Consider the following 26,064-nt stretch of genomic DNA (forward strand, 5'->3'; position numbering starts at 1 on the left):
CAACAAATATGGAGTTACAAAAAATCTGGAAATCAACTTGATGGACTTTTCTTGAGTAAGGGCTGCGTATTTAGAGAACTTCAACTGAAATTTGTGACGTACCTGATATCCTGAATTGCAGACTTCCTGTCTCGCTTTTTGCCCCAAACCTTAAGGCTGTTTACAAGTAAAATAACAAATTCTCCATTCTTCATGCCGATCGCGACCATTTCACCATCAGGACTATATGCGGCACATCTTGCTGGATGACCTAGATTCACTTTGTTCAGCAGTTTCTGTATTAACGAAAGCAACAGGCTCATACCTCCCCTGGAGAAAACTACCAAGCAACTGGAACGCTTCTGAACACAAAGTATGAAAGTCACTTATTAAAAACAAACTGTGTATGGTTTACTCTAAATATAAATCTGAAATTTCACATCAAAAATCACATCCCACCAGGCATTCGGCACAAAACAGACTTCAAAATACAGATGTAATTCAGATGGGAGTTCCATGTTTGCATCTATCTTGTTGCAGGGTGACTTCAAGTTTTACACAGAAAGAATACTATTTAGCAGAAAAGGCTGAAAAATCGATCTCCTATTTTGTTTGAAAGGTGATTTTGATAGCTTCTACAACTGCTGATCAGGGTAGGTTTTTTCCATTTGATTTGCTATGTGAAAACATACTAGAATGCTCTTGCATTTTCACTTACCTGATTGTATCGATGATATATTCATTTTCCATATTTAAAATTATCCCCGTTAGCTCAGGTAACTACCTTTTGAAAAGGTTTACATAGGCTAGCATAAGCAGAAACTTTTGATATTCTTTAAAATGTTTTGTTTATTTGTTATTTTTTAAAATAGTTGTTGTTACACAATTTGACTTGGAAAAAAATCCTGAACTACACATGTGCAACACGATCGGTTCTAAAGAAGGCTCTAAAAAGGAGGGAGCCACCCTTGCCGGTAAGGCAGGCTTATTGTCAAGGTCTGTGTATTAGTCAGCGACAGGACAATGTGTGTCACCCGTCTGTCAGCACGGAATTCAAATGCTTCCTTAACGTGCCAGCCTGTACTTTTAGATCAAAACAAGCAATACACAACAAAAGGCACTCCATCAGCACACGTGCTTTTAAATAACCGCATTTCTCTGCAAATTGCTTGCTTTTGGAAAGAGCAACATGCTACCTCACCAAGGCCTTACCTTTCCACATTGCCACATAGCAGAGAAAAAAAGAACTGTACCAAAACAGAAGAGAAACACTGCTCTCTTTACATGGCTGCTCAAAGGTGCATACGTATCTGGGACATTGCACAGCTGGAAAAAGGCATGGTTATATAAAACAATCACCTTTAATCACATACTTTTCAATTTAGTGATACTCACTTTGTCACACAGGTCCCAGATTCTTGCTGTTCCATCATTACTTGCAGAGATAAATATGTCTTTTGAGGGGTGAGTTGCTAAGCCCCAGATTTCCCCTTCCATGTGACAGTCAATCAACAAGTTTGAAGCAGCATTTTTTTCTCCTACTTCAAGGATTTCTCCATCTTTTGTTCCCACTAAAATTTTCCCCTGTTTGTAGCCAAAAAAAAGAATGAGAGATGGGTTGTCAGCGTAACAGACAGAGTATCAATAGCAGTGAAGTACCGATGCGTTGCAGAAATATCCGTGATAACTCATCCTGCTTTATATTGCTGGTTCATGCAGCATCTCAAAAACAGGAGAGTAAAACACTGATACTTTCACATCTGGAGATCTGGTATCATGTTCTGGTGTTACTGTTGAGTGACTGCAGTGGATTTCCATCTTGCCATTAAGGATTTTAATTTAGATCAAAGTGCTGACATACAAGTTGGCAAAGTATGATTCTCATACCTCTGAGGTGACTAAATATAATTTTGGGGCAATAATAACAAAATCAAAACAGGGGTTTAGGCTCAGTTACTGTCTAAGAGCACCTTGCATCTACTGTAGTCATACTGTCATCGTCTGAACTGCCAGAGCTTTCTTGGCAAATACTTGGAAAAAGCATAAATAGATACAGTTTGGAATTTTTTAATGGCTATTTGAATAGGAATATAAAACAACATTCCTCAGTGGTGGTGTTATCAAAGAGCATGTCAAATTCCTGAGACTTGATATACGAAGTTAAATAGAGACCATTTCATGAAGCGTTAGGTTGGCCAGATACCCATCACATGAAGTAACACTCCTGCATCGTCACCCACTCCTTTCGCAATATTTACAAGTACAATTTAAACACGTGCAAGAGTGATTTTAGCATCTCAAATTACTCAGTTATTGCTATTGTTTCCCACTTCACCAAAACTTAAAGTCAATCGGTAATTCTCAGTGGCAACTTGTTTTATTTGTGACTAAAAAAAAAAGAGCTAGGATCCATTTTGCCTAACTGAAGCACCTAAGCTGCGCCTGCATTTCATGGGAAGCAAACCTTGTAAAGTAGGTACTTAAGTTCCTTTTGTCATTCGAAAAGAAAGGTGGGAGCAAGGTCCTACCGTGGTGAAATACATTCCTACACTTAGCACTGTCCTTTAGAGGCCTTCAAAGGCCTTTCCCTTTCCTTGCTGACTAGAGGAAAGGCAGGCACTAAGCATCAGAAACGCGATCCTCATGCAGTTTAAAGCCCATCACTGAGCTCAGGAAGACAAGTAAGGAATTGTCACTAGGTAGGCAGACAAAGCCTCCTCCCATAACTTTACAAGTGTCTTCTCCCATGTGTCTCCCATCCAGCCTCCACCAAGCACAACATGCAGCGACGCGTGCCAGAGTGTAACACTGCCGCGTCAGCTCACTTACTTTTCCTCTGCAGACGGAGCGCACGCACTCAATGAGCTGGCCTGTCTCAAGCTGAAACGCTCGGCACCGTTTCATCTCTTGATCCCATAGCTTTACAGCTCCCCCTTCTTTAGTGCTGAAAAGAAGCGTGTTGTGTTACCCAGATGTCTCCTTCTGCATAGGCTACAACAAATCCCATATGTAAGTCCCATCAGTATTTTCTTGATCAAATAATACAACATAGGCTGAATCACCTTCTACTGTATTTAAAGACACCTCGCTATTGTGCAATGGAAAGTAAATGATAAAAATTTAAATGCTATCACACTTCATGTTTTAAACAGTATCATGCCTAATTTGTAAAAAACAAATTGGTCTCTTGTCACTTAATCTCAAATCTCTGTCACCAAGATAAGCTCAGCAAATATGTTACTTCTGGTAAATCAAAGAATTTACTAATCACAGAGTCTCCACTGGGAGAGCTTGTCTGTAGTTTGACAGAATTAAAACATTAAGAAAAACCCACTTATGCCAGGCTGGCAGGAGCTCAGGCAACAACGAGCTTATACAGGTGTTCGTACCAATTGCTAATTTGAGGCTCAGTACATCCTTTGCGCATAACGTGCGTTACTGTGACCCTTGAGTGTCCTACTTATTAGTCCTTTACTTACTAAGACACCTGGGCATGTTATGTAAAATTTAGATTCAAACTGCTATAGGACAGATACCATTTATCTCTGGGAACCATTGTGTATCTCTAGGATACTGGATAAATAAAAAATATCATATGAGACAAAAGTTGTGCACTTTAGAAGATTATATGTCTTACGGTCTCTCCTTCCCTCCTGTAACAATGAGTCCATCTCGGAGAGTTGTGTACATTGTAAACACTGGCCCTGTGTGAGCTTTTGCCACAAGTCTAATCAGAAAATGATCCTTCCAGACGTAGACATCTCCATTTATGGCACCGGTAAATGTAAGGTTATTCTGCAACAAATAGCAATGATTCCTGATATAATAAATACCTTAGCATTTTTGTTCAGCTTGAATTAAAATTCTTTTAGCTACTGAATTGCCTGAGAAAAGTCAACTATGCAATGAACGTAGGAATTAAAACCATCTGCATCAAGAGAGTGAGGTTAATGACTGTACTCTAATGGTGTTTCTTTGAGATGTTATAAAACATATGGGTCCCTGGGTAGGGCACGTTCACCTCATGCATCTCACCTGGGGATCTTTCAGATGCATGTACTACTTTGCTATGCATGTGCTACGTCATGTCTCCTGCTGGTGAGAAGGACGGCAGGTTACCACTGCTGAATTTTAAATGACGTTTCTTTCTTCTTTGAGTATGTGTCAGTGAGAATCCCAGTACAGACGACTGGCAAGCAGTATCTTCAAGATGTTGAAAATAAAGTGTATAAACTTAAACTAAAACTTAACTCAACCTGATACCTACTTTAAGCACCACAGCAATGGCATAATCTCTCATCAAAGCCATGAAACTCCTCCATGGAGCAAACTGGTCAGAGGTCTGGGACTCCCAGAGGAATGGGGAAAAGCAGTAAGTATTCTGCATTGCAAACGCTCTTTTGGAGTGTGCTCTGTTAAATGGAAAAGCTTGCCTAAAGAACTAAAGATGGTCTGACCTTGAAAGGCCACTGACTCTGAAATAATAGCTAGCAGGAAAAATTGTGAGTGAACCCTTTTGACGGGGGTTCAAAGGAAAGTCTCATGTTCTGCAACCAACAGCAATGGTGTCTGTTGAAGGAACTGGGGGAAAGAAGCCCCAGAATGACTTTCCACCATTTGAGACAAAAATTTAGTGTGGCTGTATCCCAGCACAACCTGTTGACTTTGGCATTAGATGGACCTGGATGAAAATGCATGAGGTCCATGGATGCATGAAGAAGCAGAGGGTACATGCATAGCCTCTACTCTATTAAGAGCAATTTACTCCTGCTCCTGTGACATGGACTCGTACTTCCAGTGGGATTCCATGACACATACTTGAGGAAGAAAAAAAACCATCCTGCATGAATGACATATGCTAATGGAGTAGAGTTCATCTGCTGGCTTTGAAGGTGCCCCTTACAGGACAGTAGTTTTATTATTTAAGAAAATAAAGTGTCCGTTGGACTGTTTCTACTTGGAAAGTACAGACAAGCAATTTGTTTGTTCTAATATTACATTCCGCTTCTTTTTTAAAATCACTTTTGGGGTCTTTAGTGTCCATTACATTACTCCTCTTTTATACTGGAATAATGCCATTGAAATAGAAAGGAATGTTTAATATTAAGCAATTTTTGACAATGAAGTCACTTGTTTGGGCACAAGAATGAGGATTTGGGTGCCTAATTTTATACACTCACATTTCACACATTAGTACTATTGTCCAGGGTGGATAACTACGAGCAAGGGGTTTCTTTGAATTGGTGATTTGTATAATTTATGCTTGACCTCTGCAAAGGTAATTTCCATGGGGTTTCTGGATGAAGCAGAAGCTATTTCAGACTTTAGTATCACAGTAACACTGCTTTTTCACTGTTAATATGTCTTGTTTTCCTTAACTATGAAGTCTAAAGCACAGCACTATGGTTCCTTAATGATCATACTGGAGAGTATTATATACTGTTACCATTAGTTGGATCACTAGCATACGTCATACCAAATACCGTCAGCAGAAAAAAAGGTTGCAGAGCCTATACACAAAATAACAAGATTACATTTTTCTAAGTTAACCAGTGAAGTGCTAAATAACTAGCAAAGTAAAAAAATAAAAGCCATGGCAGCTGATGCTGTAGCTATGCACAGACATTAGTAAAAAATGTTCACTAACAGAGAAACACAACCCTGCTTAGAAAACTTACAGGAGGATCTAAAGGCGTACAAGTTTTAAATTAAAAGTTTAACTAATAAGCAAGAGCTCCATGGTCTTGCACTGTCCACACTGTACTGGATTTCAACAACGGAAAGTGACACTTGCAGTTTTAATAAAAATGTATTATAAAATTCTGTAGCAAGTAATTTGAACTCACTGCTCCGAAGGCAACAGAAAGCATGGTTTGCATTTTGGCATCTTCCAGGGAACCAATGACTCCTTTCTTATAAAGCAAAGCACTGCCAGCTAATGTCCAGAACTTCATGTGTTTTACCCCAACAGACACAAACTGAGTGTCTGAATCTGGGCGGAACTCTACAACGAATATCCTCTCCAGGTGTCCTCCCCTGCTAGCAACTTTAGCCCCTGTTTTAATTAGGAAAGGATAAAAATAAAGTTAAATTTACCTGCAAAATTAAGCTCTGATACGATTTTATAAAATAAATTGACCTGGTATTGGATTAGAGAACTGTGTCCCAGATGCTGAGAGCTAAGCAAATCCCAACATTATTTAGTGTATCAAACATCTTAATTCATGCAACCTGTAACAGTCCCTGGTTATTCCATTGCATCTGACTGTTTTCGGAAATGCAGATTTAGGTTGTCATAGCATGATTTGTCTCCTCGGTCAGGGAAATAACACCACAGAAATTTTGTGTATCATCAATGAGTTACCATCTGGTGAAACACACGGGAAAACATCTAATGAGCTGAGACACTTCTGCTCTCCCCTCCACCATTTCTGCACATGATAATTCCTTTCTGGAAATGACTTCCCAAAGGGCTATCTATGGCGTAGAATTTCAAGTTCAAGTATTTTAGGAAGAAAAAGAAAATACTTTCCTTGATTTAATGGAATTTTATATTAAACAACATTCTTTCCTTAACTTACTTCTATCTATAATAGAAGTTTAAAACTTATTTTCTTATTCATATGTTCTAGCACTTTGCCATCTCCTTTAACTGATTTTGTGACTTAGGGAGCCACGATTCTCAGAGTAAGAACACAAATCTATTCCAAAGACTTGAAAGGAAAAGCAAATAATTGTACACAGTTCTGTTAGGCTGAAGGAACACAATTTTTCCAGAGTTACCTTCTTGCCATCTCCACACTGTGATAGTGTGTTCTGGATCAACTCCCACTGAAACCAGAAGTTTACCAGTTGCACTGAAGTTAACATAGTTGACCCCTTTGGTATGGAAGCAACGTAGCATTGAAATCGTTTGCTTGCTCATAGCATCCCATATATGAATTGTGGGAGTTGTACCTACGTGCAAAAAGATGTATTAAAAAGAGAATTAGTTCAGCATCTGGAAAGCTTCAATAAAAAAATAGGCATTTTTCAAGAACATTTAACCTAAACAGACACTTACAAGTTGTGGGGTTTTGTTTTATTTTGTTTTAAGATTAACACTACTCAAAAAAAATCATAATAGCTTGCAAAACACAGGGGGAAACCATTGTATTTCATGAAGTAAGACAAATTCTAAAAGAACAACATAACATTTATGAAGAACCTCATGCAAAAGAAATTGTCTGTAGATGTTTCACTTGTATCCGCGATTCACACAGATACAATGAGGTAACATGAAACTTTTACATAACTCTGCTGACTAAAATTCACAAACGAAACAGCCTTACCTGGAAATTCTGTCATATCACCTGCATTGTGAGAGCAATGGCAAATGAGGAAGCACCAAGGGAAAACAATAGGTGAAATAAGTCATGTTTCTAATGCTGAAGTGCCAGCATCAGCACCAGAAGGAAAAAAAAAAAATTAAAAATTTGGAAATGGATATGGATTAAATCAACAAAACAAATAAGCAGGAATATTGTTGAACTTGTTTGGGTATATTGGTTTTTATACACAAATATCGCAACAATATTTAGTACTTTTGAGTTTTTAAAATGGTATTTAAAAGAAATGCTAGAGACATGCAGTTTTAAAAAATTATTAAAAGTTAAATGAATCTGTAGTTATACAGAATATCAACCAAAATCAGAAACACTGATTTCATGGGCTCTTACTGACAGAATAGAAAAAGGGCCTTTAACAGTTACCTTTTCCATGTCATAGAAATCAGTATTTTGAACTGGAGCTCTAACAACACGTATGGATTTTTGTGTTTACGCGACATTCAAACTGAAGTGGCAGCACTCAGTACAGGTGGCAAAGACGGTTTGTCAAGGTGTTCATCTTCTACCATTTTTCTGCCCCCTGTTAAGTTACTTATTACAGAAATTCTGGACTTGAGTCTCCTTCCAGAATGATGTGAATTCAAATGACACCATTCTTTTTCAGGAAGTTAATTATTCCAGTGTTAAGCTGGTTTAAGTGAAAGGCAACAGATCCTTCTCAAGGCTTGGGACAAATGATCCTGCATTTCCCATACAATGTTTACTCCTGCAAAAGGTTCTAGGGAATCTAACAGGACTCTCCGTGTAAATAACAAACAAATAAATACATGTGGTTTCACAACTGGCCCCTTACATGCGTCGTAACTTCTGTTGAGATTTCACTCTATTTCTTTCCTTTTCCACATAGTAGAGTACATAGTTTCCATATATGTACTTCTGCATAGGAAATTTTCATTATCATATTTCCACTGCTAAGCATTTTACTGCTAAACAAGTGCCTTGGACACAGGAAGGAAAGCGGGAATTCTACAGATCTTATGATTACAGATCAATGAGATTATTTAGTACGGTTTATCAAAGCTTGCTTTCTGAAATATGATTGTACTACAATTAACTCTAAAATCCAATGACTCACAACAGAGATGAAATCGAATTAATAAGAAAATCCTGAAGCTTGATTACCCTTTAAAAATCAAAGAAAAAGTTTGAGGACAGTAACACTGGCGTGTCCTGGTAAAATTCCTACACAGAAAAGCCCAAAATAAATCAGTGCCCCTGATAATTTTTGAGTAAAACTCTGTTATATGGAGAGTCACCTACCGATCTGGCTGGTAGCCACAATATTTTTATACTTCGGATGCTGATTCACAGTTAGGCAGAGAATGTCATCGGTATGCTCCAGGTAGAAACTCTGACTACCTAATAAAATGCAAACATGTTTTTATTCACAACAGTATCGAAGAAAGAACCACCACTGAAGCAAAGAATATTCAAGCAGCTTGTTCCTACACTCATGCTGTACTCTCCAGGGGATGGATGGGGGTAGGGCAATAACTGTGTCGACAGCTGCTCCGCTCTCGTTCCCAGGCTCCATTTCCAAATGCACTATGAATGTAACTATTAACACACACACGTATATATATATATATATATATATATATAAAAAAGGCGATATTATTTGGTAAACTAGCTATGTCCAGGGAACCAGGAATCAGCCCAAGAATCATCCTGTAGCCTCCTGTAACTGCACGAAAAAGCAAAACTAGCAAATGCAGGGCCCAGGTTTCCCAGTAAATCAATGCAGTCAGTGGGAAGCAAAGTGGAGAGCAAAGCCCTGAGAGGTCTGCGCTTTGCAATATCCTCCCAAGGGAAAGGGCCCAAAAAGAACAGATGGGACCGTGCTTCCCAACTCCACGGGTCAGAGGCCGCGCTAGGACTGGGGTCCCCAAAGGTCACCAGATGTGACAGCATTTCTGCCTCCGCCCCTTCTTGGCGGCAGAGCTGCTGAGCGCACCGCTGTGACTGGTTCACTGTGGCACCAAGAGGGAATAAAATAAAGCCAAAATTCCTTTAATTCCCATCTGTGTTTCTTGAGATATATGAAGCATATGGAGATGTTGGTGCTACAACTTAGGGCTAGATAAATTTTTGGCATTTTTCCTCCTCTTCATTACCCAAAAGGCCGGGAATATTTCTACCCCTTCCAAACAACAACTTGCTCACACTGTATTGCATCAAAATGTACCCTTCTCTGGGGTTTGAATTTGCTAAAACAACTCAAAATGAAACAATGGGTGTTACTGCTCCTACCATTTTTTGGGGTACTAGTCATTTCATAACCGGGGCTCTCTCCTCTGAGAAAGCCATTCCTGTGTCTTCAGCAGGGATTTTAGCAAGGCACAACTGCAGAAATACAACAGGCTTTTATTACACTTCCTAGCAGAATCTCATACCTGCTGAATGGAACAGGATGGGCTCTACAGGATGACCTGAGCAGGAGAAATTGCCAATCTGATACAACAGCCATCTAAATTTTTTTGCATTATTTATCAAGATGCAAAATGTGAGAAAGTTACAGGAATGTTGAAAAGTTAAGACTTTCAATCAGAAGTATTTTACTTGTAAAGCATTTTTTTAATCTCAAAGTACTGTTTCAAGTTGAATTACCAGTAGAAAGATTTTGAACTATGCCTGCTGCAGCTGTGTGGAAAATAATATCAGCACCGTCATTTAAGTAATGAAGGTTGTTGCGGCAATCAAATCCTCTGTATCCAAAAACATGGTCTAAAGCCAGCTCCTAGTCAAATAAAACAAAAAGAAAGAATAAGAGTGAAGTGAAAGAAGAAACAAGGAGATCACAGAGTTTGGATCACATAAGTGCAGTTCTAAAGTAATTACACAACCTACAAGTACCTTGTAGAGGCAATAGATTAATTAAACAATAATTAATCCGTTATCCCTGTTCTTCTGCTAATTTATTGAGGTATGACATTCTCACAGACTATCTACAATGCTTTAATTGGTCAACTAAGGCCCTGCATTTATATAATTTCTTTAATAATGCAGCCAGCTGTAAATGCTTTGTTTCTGTAAATTTCCATTCAAAATATATACAACTTACAAAAAAGGTCCAATTGTATTAATCTTCCCATCACAGTTTAATAGCTGTATAGGGTATCAGGTATTTGCAAATATCTTTACTTCAAGAGTCTTCTCTTGAAGTAAACTTCCAAATTTTAACAGACCAAGTTCTGACCGTAAAGTCCTTATAAGAAGCAAAGGCAGGCTATAAGTAACTCTCCAATTAAAACATTAATCAGAGGTGTAATTTCAGCTTACAATAAGCAATTGCCAAAGAGGTTTCCTCCAGAAAAACAGTGATGGTGAATGGATTTTTGTTAAAGCTGCTTTTATAGCCCAGAAGACAGACTTAATGAATCTGTCCCAAACACAATTACGGCTTACTTTGAACAATCTGAATGACATTGACAGGCCAAGGAATTGTTTCAAATTGTCCAGGCAGACCACAGAATATTCCTTGTTCAGCATATTACGTGTAAATTCCTAAAAGTTGTTTGGGGGGCCCTACAGTTTGGGGAAAAACGTATGTTGCAAAGTAAATGAGCAAATGTCATCATTCAAAATCCCGCACATGATTTTTCATGTGTGGAAGTGCAGTTTCTGACGGTACTTCCCTTGGGGTTAGGTAGCGAGTACGGGTTCTGCTGTGGATGCACATACACTTTGGCTCTACCTGCCCTTCAAATTAAGAGACAAATGTTGGGTTTGGAGAGATCTGATATTACAGGTAAGCTTTAACACCCTAAATCTGAGGTTTTCTGACAGAGGTAGCTGTCTATCACATCTTCTGGTGTTTGCCACCAGAGCTGAAAGTACTTTCTAGAAATTTCTTTCTCTTCTACCTATACATGACTTTAGCTGCCCTCAAAATAGGGATGAATTTCACCCAGCACATATTACTTCTACAGCAAATAAAAAGGTATTAAGCCTGACCTCAACCAGTTTCTTTTTTTTGTTGATATTGTTCTTTTGCAGTTTTTCAGGTTGAGGAGCAGCTCTGCTAACTGGTGGCCTGAAACAAACATTTAAAAAAGACAACAATCAATATGTTGGAAAGCAAAATAAAACCTTCAAAACCATAGCATATGTTTTGTACGTGAACAGGAAATGGCCAATTGCAACGATATGAGCTTAATGCCTAGCTTTTTTTTTTTCTTTTTTAGAGTTGTACAATAAACTGACTGAAATCATATGCATTTTGATGGAAAGAGCAAAAATAACATTGGTGTAGATTTAGTGGATGAGTGGCAGAACAGACCACCATACACCAATTTTGGTTTTTTAAAATCATAATGATTTAAATCCATGGGAAAATCCTTGAATACTAAATTATAGTAAATTGTTGCTTTTAGAAATTATCTAAAAGATTTTCTACAGCTGGCAGTTGAACTTTCCCCAACCTTGCTGCTTCTGAGAAATTCCATTGCAAAACCTTGACAAGACTTTATTAAAATCTTCTCAAAATCATATTAGAGATAAAATGATTACATTTTAAAATGTACAATTTATATTCATCCATGTGAATTTAACAGAGACTAAGGCCAGCAAAGCATTTTTATATAATTACAGTTGCTAAAAGTAGCTAAAAAGGCAAATGTAGAACACAGACTGAAACAAAATTGGATTCGTGCACATGGTCTTTAAAGACAGATAGCCTTTACTGCTCCTATTGGACTTGATCCTTCCAAGAAAAAAAAGAAGAGGCACAAACCTAAGAGGAGTAAGAGGGAGCTCAGCCTCTAGAAGTTCATGACCTTACAAAATCAAATGCCTGCTGCACAGGCTCCACTTTAGATGACCACTGTGTTAATTTAAGCATAATGATTCTCCCTCTCTGTTAACAGAAATTCATGAGGGCTAATTCTAACCCTGTCAACAGCAGAACAGAGCCCTTTACTGGAGAAATTAGCCCATAGAAATCTGGCCTAGATTCTTTATCATGCTTGATCACCTTCTACTTAGAAAATGGATCTTGCTAGAGGTTGGGGTCAAAGTGGTGATGGCAAAAGAATAAAAACAGGTATTATGGTTAAATGGTTGCTCCAAAACATCACTTGATGGCAGCCGTTAATAATACAAAAAATCCCCACTGCATCCCTTTAAGCTGCAATGGCAGATTCTGGAGACGGGGTTAAACAACAGTGGGGTTCCACAAGTAAAAACCGAAATGCCTGGCTTCAATTTATTTAATAAACAGTCAAATCTGGAAAGCATTTCCACAGTTTAAGATTTTTAAAAAGATGTGAACTTGATATACATTATATATGCTGTGAAAATTAGATTGTTCTTGTCCTTATACTGTAACTACCATTAATTCTTGGTTTGCAAAAATTAATTGCAGAAGAATGAAATCCCTTTTGCTTCGAGGGAGCTGCTTTTTCTGGAATTGTATTTCCTATAGAAGGTATTAAAGGCAACAATTGACGAAATGCACAGCTAGAACACTTACTGCTGCTACACAGCTAGAATACTTATTGCAGGAGTAAGTAGCATGAAAATCTGAGCTCTGAGGACGACAGAACAAAGCTGGAAGGAGACAAACTAACCCACTTCTCAAGCAAACAAGCAAACTCACTAAGTACTAGCAAAGTACATTAGCAGGTGATCTTGTGACATTAAAAGAGTGAAAGAGTTACCTTGATCCCCTTGTAAGCAGCAAACAAAGCCAAGTAAGAAACTTAATACAGTTTAGGTGTACTTCTGACCACTTTACTCATGCACAAGCATTTTTAGAGTTGATCAGTCATTCCTTTGTGGCACAACACATGCTATTCAAGCATGCCAGCAAGAACTAAAACAGAAATTAAAGAGTGCACCAGTCTACAAATTCAGAAACATCATACCCTGGCATCCCTGCGTATACCCTGAACTAAAGATCCTACAGGATGGAGGAAAAAAGGAAGCTACATCCATGCTTCCCGCACACTTTGGACTGAAGGAGAACGTGATTCACGTGTTTGTTTATTTTCAGGTGCCTGACAGGGATGGAAACTGGTAGAAACTTCACAGTCTCATAAGCGCTGTTGAGAATTTCACACAATGGATGCTTGTTTTCGATCCTAGTTCGGCCTACAATTTAGCCTCCTAATTGTTCATTGGTAGGCCAACTTACTTACGGGGACAGCTTGTACTTTTTTGCTCCCAGGGAAACAAGTACCTTTATTTTCTCTGAAAGTGGTCAATCAAGTCACGTTACATAACCATCAGCGGTAACTGGACCGAATAGCAGCGCAGTCAGCAGTAGAGAAGGGGCGGAGGAAATTATTACAAAACTTAATTCTCTTACAAAATAAAATCATTCTGTGATGCTAGAACAGCAAAAGCCATTTCAGCCCAGATTTACTAAGGCCTTTGAATCAGCACGTATGAAAATAATAAATATATTTTTTGTATGCTTCCTGCTCTTTTTTCTGTTTTAGTGTAATTTTAAAATGGATCATTTTTACATTTCTTTATCTAGGAATATCAGTTAAAGTTTACAACGAGAGCAAGCCAAAATTTTTTATGAAAGCAAGAGAACACTACCACTATGACACGATTGATAATCACTAGATTGTAAGCATGAGGTTTAATTTGGAAACATACACATACACACATATACTTTTATATCTATCTATCACAGTACACACAAACACAAATGTTGTGTGCATTCATATATACATGTACATGTATATATACACACATGTATGCATTCATTGCCTTATTATCATCTTAATAAAACAAATGTAAAGCAGCATCAAATTTTTAACATTTTAACAAGTAATTTCATTTTTAACAAGTCTGTGACTACACCTAATTTATTTTGATACATAAGATGGCAGTGTCAAGACAAGAAATTTGCACTGTAGCCAACTACATATATTTACCCTTTTTGACCTATGCAATCTGCATTGTACATTCACAGCAATCTGTGCTTTTTCTGTGCTATGTGGTGTTAGTACTTACTTGACAATTCCCTGCCTCCAAAGGAAAGCAAGTTAAAACATAATACAAGCATTAACGGTTTCTTTCCAGTAATTTAAAGTAAATGTGCTTATATTACGCTATGGGATGAAATGACTTCCAGGAAAGATAAGACACAGTCAGACATTAGAGGGCTTTCAGCTCTTTAGATACTGTGAATACAGCAAATAAAATTTCTGTTACTAATGATTATTCTTGATGATACGCTTACACAAGTATGCACGGTTATAAATCAGTGAGCTACCTCCAGATTTAAACTGACAAAATCTCACCCATTCTCCTTATGGGTCTTCATGCAGAAGTGTAAAAAGGTGCAAGTGACAATTCATTCACTCTCACCTAACCAAGAAGGCCATCCGAAACGGCCAAGACCGATGAGTAGGAAGAGGAGCCTAAATCACGGGTGGGGTGAACAGGCAGCACCAGGACAGAGAATAACAGGTAGACAACCAAGAGCTGAGCAGGGGGGAAGAGGGAATGGGGTTTTGGAAGAGTGGGGCACCTTGAAGGTGAAAAGAGATGTGATCTTAGAGAACGGGGTCAAAGTGTGTGTGTGGAGGAGTTAGATCCATTTAGAGGGAAAATAAAGGCGAGAAAAAGCAGACCAAAAATTGTTATGATAAATTCTATGGGACAGGGATAACCAACTCATGTTTTTAGGGCACATGGCATAATTGCTCTCTGATGAGAGACACTGCCTGCATCAGTACTAAATTGGCGAGAACACAAATATTCTGTTCTGAGGCCAACTGGAACAGAGTTGAATCTTCAGAAACAACGTTGCACAAAAGCGACAAACAATGAGGTCTGGAGCAGGGACAGATGGACAAAAATGTCCTGACACTGAGAAGGTGACGGGCTGGGCCCAGCAGAAATGGGTAGAAAAGCAGCTGAAGACAGTCCAAATGGGAGACTAATGTGTGCATTTAGATGGCTGCTAACTGGAGAGGGAACATACTTGGTTGCTACATAAAAATAAAAATGAGCAGGACTGCTCCCAAGAAGAGAAAGCAAGCTTCAAAGAGAGGTAAGATGATCCACTACGGGTAGGTTTGTTTGGACAAGAGAATTAAAAATCCAAGATTTAAAAAAAAATGTACTGTTCATTTCAGAAAAAATGCAAAAGCAGCTTTTAAAAGTATGCTTCCACTAGTTGACAGGAGGGGGACTCCCAAGTGCCCTAAAACTGCTGCAAAACTCCTAGAGCTTTAAGAAGTGACTAAAAGATTTTGTGAGTTCTAAACCCTTGGATTTTCCCATCCCAACATACATAGGAGTTTTACATGCAACTTTTCCTGCTGTTACTTGTCCTTTACATTTTGTAAATAACACAAGACGACAAAAAAGAATAGTATTCAATATGAAAATATCCTACTCTTTAATACAGTGGATCAAAGCAAAGCTGAAACAAAACTAGAGGGAAACATCAACTGTAATCTAAATTATTTTTTTAAAGCGTGGCACTGAAAAAGCCTTAGCATGGTTACAATATTTATGATTTCACATGTACGCTGATGCACTCTTTAAAAAAAAAAAAGAAAAGAAAAGAAAAGAAAAGGTATTGCAGAACGCATGGTGGTGATAGCCATTTTCGTATTTTGTAAGGGAAGCTAGTCATTGCATTCACATGTCATTCTAGTTCAGTCTTCAAATGTGAAACAAGCAGAAAAGCAGATTAATAAGAAGGATAATCAGTTCTGAATGAAATCTGAAGGCCTTTATTTTTTAACAAGTTTGTTGTTCTAAACATCTTGTAAAGCTGTTAAACTAAACAACTACTGTGAATAGGCTGGCCCTATTGCATAGAGATCTGTCACGCATAGTACACCACACAGACAGGGCTGTCTGGAAGATCCCTCAGCCCCCTTTGCCAAAGCCAGCTTCAAGGAACACATTGTACCACGCTTTAGGCAAAACCTAAATTTCTGTCTTTGAGCTAAAAAGTTTTGAATACCTCAGCTCATGAGACTTCAGGAGAATTCTCTCCATATACTACCAAGGCATCAGAATCAACCCAACATTAGCATATTCTGGAAGGTCTCTCTTTCCTTAGATTTCTCTCAGGGTTTGTGATCATGTTTGAGAGGAAAAGTCTTTTCCATTTGTTTTGTTATTCCTTACATAAAGTCTGACACGTTTTGAAGCTGCGCTCATTGTATAAGTAAAAATATTCAACCAATAGCATACAGAGAACTTTTGGGCTGGAGGTAAAATATAACAGGCAGATAAAATAGCATCCTTCCCCTGCATAACAAAACATGTCAGAAACAACCCTTTTTTGATCCTTCCTGGACCACAACCTACACAACCACCCTCAAAAAAAAGCTGAATATTTCGCATCAACCTCAGTGCAGAGAGCGCTCAAGTTCTAAGAGAGAAATGGTGGTAACGTGTGCATTGTGACAGTATCGGCATCCCTCAATTCCACACCCACTAAGCGTCACGCTCATGAAAAAGACCTTTGGGCCAGCTTTGTGCTGACCTGTGGGAGAAGGGAGATTGACTCTGAGTTCAGCAGGGACTGTAAAAATACCAGTCACAATGTGTTCAAGCCTTAGGGACAAATGCGATGAAACCAGCATGCTGCCACATACATCTAGGATGCATTAACTTGACATAATGCTGTTGAGAAAGTAAAAGTGAATATTCCAAAGGATGCTACTCATTCTCAAACAGTAGGTTTCTGCTGAAGTAAGCCCAAAGTTATTTTCTCCACCCCAGAGATGCGTTTTTCCAGATACATTTTGAATAGTTCCCACCTACACATAAATACAACACAGATTCACATTCAAAGCTTTTACACTGCACCCACAGAAGCGTGCATGTAAAAGTGCATGAACAAATTTTGTAACCATATGTCTAATAATTCAGTTTATGGTACAAAGGCTTGTACTCGCCGCTGGTGGGGGCTATTTTGAAAGCTTATATAATTCAGCTCATGTTGGTGTAAAGAAAGAAATAATCAAAAGAATAATATTTGAAGAGAGAAAATGCAACTTCTTAACCTTCTGTAACTTCTCATCTTTATCAGAACATATGATTACAAATGATGCATGTTAACACAATTGAGAACAGGCTCCGAGACAGATAACTCGCAGAGAGTGAGACAAGCCAGTATGTTAAGAAAACAGAAAACTAGACAAACATGCTAATGCTGCTTTTTGTTTTCTACACATTCAACCTGCTTTCAAGGGTTTTCCATCACCAGGTATATTACAAGAGTTTTCAGTTTACGTAGAGGCATGCAAATCAAACTAAATGAAAGCTGCAAACACAGGATATATGTTAGCGGTTAGTAGAATGCAAAATGCAAATACATCTTTGGCTTTCGTATTAGCGACATAAATACAGTCTTCACGCAAGCTTGTTTTACTTCTTATTATATAAATTCTTTGGCAGTTAAAATGGTCCCAGTTCAAAAGTTAGCCCTTTTCTGAAATGGAGCACAATTCCTACATAACACACAGTATAGCTTACAATTGTCCTGGATTGTCTGGGACAGTCCCACCAGTGACCAAGTGGTCCCGTGGTGTGGGAGCACTGCTCTTGGAGCTCCCACACCACGAGAGTGCTCCTGCAGCACCTCTCATTGGCACCCCACTTCTGTACCATACAGGCAGAGCAAAGAAGAGGATGCCAACCAGAGGAGCAAAAAAGGAAGAGAAAAATAAGGGTGGGTGGAGAGGATAGGAGGACAGACATGGAAAGGGAGAAGAAGAAAAACAAGAAGGTTGGGGAGAGGAGAGAGAAACAACAATCCATTAATTATCTTAACCGAATGCACCGACTAATACAACCACAAGATATTTTAAAACTGTTGCTCAGCCTCATCTCTCCTGTTATTTTTCCATCCTAAAGCTGTAACTGCTGACAGAGACAGTATATCTTGAGTCCCCCACAAAAATACCAAACCATGATTCATTTCAAATCCTGCAAGTAAAATAGATCATGTCACTTGTACGTTCCTCTAAGATATTTGCAGAATCATCATTTTCATTATGTAAATAAATGAGACAGGAAAAGTACACTTGATAAAGGGCTTTCATTTCCTTTTCTAAGGAAAAACCTTAATCTTATCCCCAAGTTTGTCATATGTAAGGTTTTTTGCCCTTTATAATCATGAAACTTCTCTGCCCAGTTTGCTTAGGGGTCCAATACTCTGGAGATCTGGAGAAGGCCGGTGTAATATAGATTTCCTTTTCATCTTGCTGGATCGTGCTAAGCACAAAGCACATGCGAGGTAGTAATAGAGAATGCACAGCAGCTGCACAAAGTCCCAGTTACCTTGTATCAAGTATTACCTCAAATCTGTCCTCCTACTCTCTTTCCCATGATGGGGGAGAGAAGGGACAAGAATTGCTGTCTCCTCTCTTTTGACAAAAAGACAGCAGAGTAAGTCTTTGTATTCACCTGGGGGAGTAATTTGTGAATTGTTGATTCCTTTCCAGAAGGGTGGTGTTTGTTGCAAAGCTTTCCCCTCATAACCTGGCACTGACTGTATCAGCTCTTGACCATATACTTGCAATTTTCTCAGGAGACACATCACAGTTCCTGAGATCAAACTCCTCCTGAACTGTACAATGATTTGTTATTTCTAGAGAGATAATGTACTTTGAGTTTTTCAGATTCACCACTCTTAATATTGCAGAAGCACAGAGTCCTGCAAGGTTATTCTAGCAAACACCAAGGTTAAAAAGATAGAAATGTAGCTGTAATAAAGAGGAAAATAAAACGGCCTTCTCCTTGAACCAAAACTGTCTCCTAGGTGTCACACAGTGCCTTTGAAGTGTATTTGTACTATATAAGCAGGTAAATAACTTTTTAAGCAACAATTCACCTTCTGAATATTACTATTTAAAGAAAGAAACATAGTGAGCTTAAAGTCCTTGCCCCCAAGAAGCAGCTCAGAGCAACAGCCCCAGCTATTCCTGTCTCTTGCTTGAGCTGGAAGCTTGTTTTTCTCTCTTTTTTTCTTTTCTTAATTTAAACTTACTTTGTTTAATTCCGGGTTTCTACCCCCTATACCTATGAATAAGTCACAATTTCTCCTTTCTCAAGACACCCAATGAAAATACAGCAAGGGGGACATCTCTTCTTCTTAGATCCTCATTGCATTTTGCAGTGAAATGGACCAGCGGTTTTTCAGGTCTTGCGATTAACTCACTGTTTCTAACTTAAATGGCTTTCCAGCTCGTAACATAATTTTCAAACTTTACACAGTATGTAATCAATCTCAGAGTATTCACAGTATGCACATCCCATCAGATGCACAATCCTCGGGGTCTTCATACAGACATATGCACAATTACAAAGAGGAAAGATTTGGGATGTGGAATATTTTCTCCAGACAATCTTCCCCCTCAAAAGACTACCAGGTTTTCCCACGTACCTGCCTGAAAGAGAATGGAATACATCCTCTTGGTTCCCTTCTTCGTATCTGAAGGGACTGGGAGAGGCTACTTCAGCTGTGCCTTTTGCAGAAAATGTGAAGCTTTGTGAACTGGCTTCAATAGTACTTGTTGCCATCTCACTCAACCCTGCGCACAAAGATTTCAAGACTCCATGTCCTGAAGACCCGCTGATTTAGAACTTAGGTTTTCCTGAACACTGACTTTCCTGACTCAACTGACAGTGGAGTACTCATAAGCTTTTAATTTTGTTTGGCTTTATCAGCTGTCACTTTGGACCCTTGTAGGTGCAAAGAAAAGTCAGCCCAGTGCTTTCAGGAAGCTTTTAGAATATGGTCAGACAAATCCTTCATTAGCTGTTACATGCTTTTGTATTCTCAGAAAAGATGACATCTGGCACAGCTATGAAGCTTGCTTCATAATTCATACCTCTTTGAGAGAAGTCAGCTTCACCTTGAAGCACTCGTAATTGGGAGTGTCAAGATTCTGCATAAATTGTGTGCATACTGGTACAACTGTGGCCAAAAACTGAAGTCTTTGACAATTGCAGTAGCCAACACATTAATCTCATCTTACTGCAATCCAAAACCCAGTACCTTTCACAGCTTAAGGCCCTACGCCAATACAAGACCCTCAGAAACTGCAGTTTTGCCTACGTTTCACCATAAAATTTCTGCTTTTAATTGTTTCACTATAAATTCTGGTAATTTATATTAATCCCATGAAGAAAGGGAAGTTAATATATCTTTGCCTAACAAGCTATATATGAAAAATATGGGATCCGTTGACAAATTTATCAGAACAGCAAATTCCAAATACCAAAGATGTGATTATATTGAAGTAGCTGTAATTGAAAGAGGACATATAAAAAATGTGAAGAATAGCTTTAGCAGAAAAGATGGAAAGGATAGTTACAAGGGTTTATATTTAAGCTATTTTAAAATGAAGTACAAAACTGTTGATTACATAGAGAGAGTAAGAAGAAAAAAAGATATGGAGACAGTTAAAACCTTCCTTTTTGCTCTTTTCAGTCTAGAACTTGTTATGGGATAGGTTATTCCTTCAGATAGGCTACTGTATGCTATTTTCATGTATAGTCATTATGAAGAGACTATTATGGAAACCGGAGGCAACCTCGCTGCAGAGGAGGTGTCTACCCAGTTAATCAGGCCCACCAGCTATAAACAGGGTGGGTAGTGTGGAAGCACTCGGGCATACTAGAGGAGCTTCCAGCTTCAGTGTTGCTTTGTAGTGTTGGGTAGCACAAAGCACATTTTCCCTGCATTATGGATTATCAGTGTTAGTGTGACAAACCGGAAGCCTGCTTCATTTGTCTTGTTACGTGCTGCTTTGCAGGTCCTATATGTTTTGTTAAAAAGGCTGAAAAAGGCAAACTGCCTGTTCATTTCAGGGGGTGCCTTCCTCCACAGCAACAGGGCAGGTTTAGCTGAATCAGCTTATGCTACGTAGGACTGAGAACACGGACAGACTCAAAACTCAGGAAGCCTGAAGTGTACGTGGCAGACTGGCAGAGAAGCAGCGTACTTGCTTGCATGTAACCATGGCCAGGTTTCAGAGAAAGAAAGCTTCCTAGGACCTAAAGAGACTGCTGATTTTCTCTCCTGGACTGAAAATGGTGCTGAAAAGCTGCAGAAGAGACTGATGCTTATGCTCATATTGTTGATAATTCACGACTACAACACAATTGTAAGCCCAGCTTAATCGGTCAATTAAACTCACTCTACAGTTGCTTTTGCATCATCAAAGCAGAATAAAGCAGCTGGAAGGTACAAGGGTTTCTGGTGTAAAACATCTGGCTGTTGTACCATTGGCACTTGTTATTTCACATGTAATAAGAATTTAGCAGTATTTGCCCAAAATAAACTAAATTTTTTTCCTTTTTTAACTCAATCTCAAAACATTCCTGTTTACTAGATAATACACTATGCCTTTTTATAGAAAAATGAAGGAACAAAGACTTTATATGAGTAAATGAGAAAATGTAAAGAGATATCCTTAAAAGAAGGGGAAAAGAAATGGTTATGGTCCAACATTTTACTGAAAAAAATCACTAATCCTCCTGCTGCATGTTTTTGTTAAAACGTTGTAATGAAAAAAAATTAAAGGGGTGCAACATTTTTCTTCTCATTTTTCACACCCAACATTTGTTCTCCTATTCAAATACCGAGTGAAAAGTTATTATTTTCTGTCCATGATGTTCAGCATTGCATTCTTTGAAAGCTTTAAAAGCATAAACTGATTTATTTTTCAAAGGTCTGCATGAGGTTAGGAAGTATTACTAACTCCATTCCGTATCTTGCAAATCAGGACACCAAGGAGATTTTAAAAGCCAAAAATCTTAAAAGGTGCCACTAATTTTCAGTAGTCAAGCAAAAGAACCTTAGACCTTAATCCGTTCAGTGTAATTATGTGTTACATGTTTGGTCAAAGAACTGCTTAAATGATCTCCACTTGCAGCTGTGAGTATGCAGTTTTTCTGCAAATTCAGCCGTACTTCTCTCAGCTGACAGCAGGAAATGAAGTACACAGAGTTAGAGGCTGCCCGTAAGAATATTCTATTTGCCAACCATCACCCAGAAGCTCTGCGACAGAAGCAGGAACAGCAAGCAGGCAGCTCTCCACAGGCTCCAGAGTGCTCTCTTCTTGCCATCCCAGCCTCCTTCTACACACAGCACTCTCATCTTTTGCAATGCTTGCAGCAGGGATCTTACAGTGCACCAGCGCTTACTTCTGCACCCGTCGTATTCCCTGAGGACTATGTATCCTGTTCTCTAACTAGGGCAGGATCCCTGTGGGGAGAACAATATGCCAGCACACTACTGGTATTGTTACCAGTCATGTGTTCTGGGTAAACTGAGGGGAAACAACTAAGCTTAAATTCTTTCTGTGGGTTAACCCACAGCAGTCCTTTTTGTCAGTGCCCAGCATTGGGCAAAAGCAAGAAAACTCATGATAAAAGAAAGACCACTTATAAAAAGCAATTCTATCAAAAGAAACGGCATGGATTCACAGTTGAGGCATCAACTGGATTCACAGGTGTAAATTTACTGTACAGGTTTTTATTCATCTGAACTCATGTAGTAACTGTCAGCATTCACAGGCTCTTATCCTTCCTAAAGCTCCGTCCCAAAAGGGGAGTATGACACCAATGTTACCAATAAGTGCCACAGGTATTTGATCAATGCGGAGCATACTTTGTACAGATATAATGCGCCTATATCCAGTTCCAGATTACAAAGGGGAATGTACTTTACTGGTTATAGATATCCTGTTCTGTCCCAGCAGTCCTGTCCCAGTTAGAGTTTTTACTCACCCACTCCCCTAGGTCTGTGTTTCACTGGACCTCACCCTCTGCGCTTAGCTCTTACCTCTTTTCTTTACTGTCCTCTCTGCTACTGTTCTCCTTCCAATTTATTTTTTTCAGAATAATTCAGCCTACGGCCAACGTGTGCCATAGGAAATTTCAGCTTTAACGGTAACAACCTGACACAATTATAAGCAACTGAAAAACTTTCAATGAAAAACATCACCAAAAGCCTTAAGTACAAAGTATTTACAAGTTCACCCTATGACAAACACCCTGCTGCAGACATATGTACCGCTATCTATACCAATTAGGAAAGAATATAACTGCTTATGTGAACAGCAGAAGAGAACACAACACTCGCAGGTGTTTTACTGACATATACATATTTTTCTCCATCACATTAACACGTTGTACCATATGAACATCATTTTAAATGTTATCTTCTGAATTTTAAAATTCCTGTCTTATTTCGAAGGACTAATTTCGGCTGAATGAAAAGAGATTCAAAAGAATGCAATGTACATTTGGAAATGAATGCCTTTGTGTGACATACCTCTCTTCTACTGAAACTTCCTTCAGCTGTTGATGTGGTTTTGTCCCTTCCATTTCTCGGATGCTTACTGCATAGATCTTAGTGGTATAGTCAATGGCTTTTTCTCTTGCGACATCACTATCATAACCTTAGAAAAATAAAACATAAAATAAACCAAACTACCCTCATTTCATAGTGGAAGAGCAGAAAATAAGAAGATCTGCACCAATAGAAGGAAAGAAACAAATCCTACCAAGTTCTCCCTACACTGAACTTTAGCACATGAAAGTTTCTTGCCCACCTCAAGCTAAACGCCTGCATGAGTCTCTGCAGAACAAAGACAAATTAAAGATGTATTTTACACAATCCTTTTTACCTCCATCTTCTTCTGCATCTGTGTCCGATTCTTCACTATCAACCAGCTTACTCTCCTGAATGCCCAAAAATTCTCTGGTCCAGATCATCAAAGCTGTATCAGCACCACCTACAGTCAGCAGCACAGAATCATTGTGTAACCACCGCACATTGGTTACCTGTGCGCTGTGACCTACATACTTCTTGAATTTTGCATGTTGGCCCTGTAGCACAAAGAATTCACGTATTAGCAGTCTGACATACTGCAAACAGCGTCTTCCTTAATTCCTTTTCTTGCGTGGTTTCTAATCACAGAAATAAATACACTTACTACCTTCACTGGATATGAAAAAAGCTTCACAAAACCAAAATCATCTCCTGTAGCTAAGAGCGTTCCGTCTTTTGTAAGACTAGCTGCATTTACAACGGTGACATCACTGTGCATGGGCCAAATTCCTTCACAAGTAGGACCAAGAACACATGTCCAGGTGTCCCACTCAATCTTCTCTATCTGCAATCAAAATTTCCCCAAAAGAAGTCATCTTAATACATACCAAATACACACTGGTTTCGTGCATATATTTTTCTACATTTGATATTAACTTAATTTTTTTAGTGTTTTTAGAAACTGTTCGCTGTTTCCAGCTAGTTAATACAAACTGTGTATCTTCATCAAAAGACGTAAAATTTTAAGCATTCCCGCTTTCAAGGTAGAGCACGATTTGGAGACAAATCTCCTTAAAGATTTTCTGAGGTGCTTAAACATTAGCAATTTTGTAGAAAAATTATGTGTCACAAATACTCAACATCCTTAAAAGCCAGGTCACGCTGTTTAAAGATGGTTTATAACCTGTATGCACACTGATTACACAGAAAACAGGTGATTGTTCAGGAAAGGGGATTATGGGAAATGACTGCTATTAAACAAACAAAAATAAATGTAGAGATACAAACAGAAACTTGCAAGTTCTACCATTTACAAATGCTAGGAAAGACACTATACAGAATGATTAAATAATTCTAATTCTAACCACTGTAAATATAGTATTTTAAAAGGAAAAAATATACCATTTGAAGACAAAATATGCTAATTTTCAACAGTCCAGAAAAATAACTTTCACAGTAAAAAATCCAGTAAGCATAATTCGTACCTCAGCAATTCTTATAATATGCCTTTTCCCCCTTGGTGCTTCAAAAAATAGTTGTTCTTTGGCACCAGAATTGACTTGCAATAACTTTCCTGGATACGAAATAAGAATTTATTATGAATCTTATTCATTATTATGAATATTATGAACTTTCTTTTGATTGAGTGAAGAGATTTCTGGGGGTAAGCTAAGAAATTATCCTCCAGAGAGTTATTCATAGCAAAAGTAAGAGAGATGCTTAGAATCACTCTCATAAGAATCCTGTACTCCTGATTCACTGCAGAAGTAATATTTTAAATACCATCCAACATCCTTAAAAAAACTACTGTCTTGCAGCAAATCACCTTCTTCTGATAAGAAATATTTTGCTTGTGTTTTCATCATCATGATAATGGAAAGAAAAAAAAAAGCCTATGCTATTAATTTTCATAACAATTTTGCAAGACAGCTTTGCCAAAAGTTAAAAACATTGTAAGCTCCTGTCTATTTTGCACTGCCTAACTGGCATATAGTCCAGCTACACACCAAACTGTCCTTGAATATGAAGTTTACCGCACCCATGCAAATACTGCAATATTATGAAGATAATCCTGTACGCAATTCATAGTATCTTGGCAAGTATTTGTGCACGAAGAAGCAAAAAATGCTTTCAAATTAAGTTTTACAGTATTTCTGATATAAGAAAATTAAAGGCATTTCCTGATTTTTTTCAAATTATAACAACTATGCTAGTGTAAGAAATCCTGTGGGGATTTATTGTCATAAAAGCAGTTCTACAATATCTAAACTGCATAACTGCCAGGGAAAGCACTCTGACTGAGAAACACTGGATTACGTTATCAACTGACATGAACTAGTGCAGTTCCAACGGTGCTATATTTTGACTAGGCATCTTGCCCTTTGTTACACGAGCTACATTCAGTCTGTTGGAATCACTGACAAC

The 26,064-nt window shown here is 38.4% G+C and overlaps 1 protein-coding gene across 2 annotated transcripts in view; it reads right to left on the minus strand.

The window, feature by feature from the left end:
• The window catches only part of EML6 (EMAP like 6), a 117,076-nt gene that overhangs the window by 7,913 nt on the left and 83,099 nt on the right, over positions 1-26,064 (minus strand). Inside the window, exons 24-37 of one of the 2 annotated variants that reach the window (XM_072857557.1) lie at positions 25,125-25,213; positions 24,308-24,484; positions 23,996-24,197; positions 23,641-23,767; positions 11,322-11,400; positions 9,975-10,104; positions 8,628-8,726; positions 7,311-7,331; positions 6,763-6,936; positions 5,826-6,034; positions 3,617-3,774; positions 2,809-2,923; positions 1,375-1,563; positions 103-275 (exon numbers count right to left, since the gene is read on the minus strand). In XM_072857557.1, the coding sequence (XP_072713658.1) occupies positions 103-275; positions 1,375-1,563; positions 2,809-2,923; positions 3,617-3,774; positions 5,826-6,034; positions 6,763-6,936; positions 7,311-7,331; positions 8,628-8,726; positions 9,975-10,104; positions 11,322-11,400; positions 23,641-23,767; positions 23,996-24,197; positions 24,308-24,484; positions 25,125-25,213 (1,942 nt within the window). The remainder of the gene's footprint in view (positions 1-102; positions 276-1,374; positions 1,564-2,808; positions 2,924-3,616; positions 3,775-5,825; positions 6,035-6,762; positions 6,937-7,310; positions 7,332-8,627; positions 8,727-9,974; positions 10,105-11,321; positions 11,401-23,640; positions 23,768-23,995; positions 24,198-24,307; positions 24,485-25,124; positions 25,214-26,064) is intronic. The other variant, XM_072857558.1, reaches the window with a different exon arrangement.

The sequence above is a fragment of the Ciconia boyciana genome, chromosome 3 (genome assembly GCF_034638445.1).
Source record: "Ciconia boyciana chromosome 3, ASM3463844v1, whole genome shotgun sequence".
NCBI classification, from domain to species: domain Eukaryota; kingdom Metazoa; phylum Chordata; class Aves; order Ciconiiformes; family Ciconiidae; genus Ciconia; species Ciconia boyciana.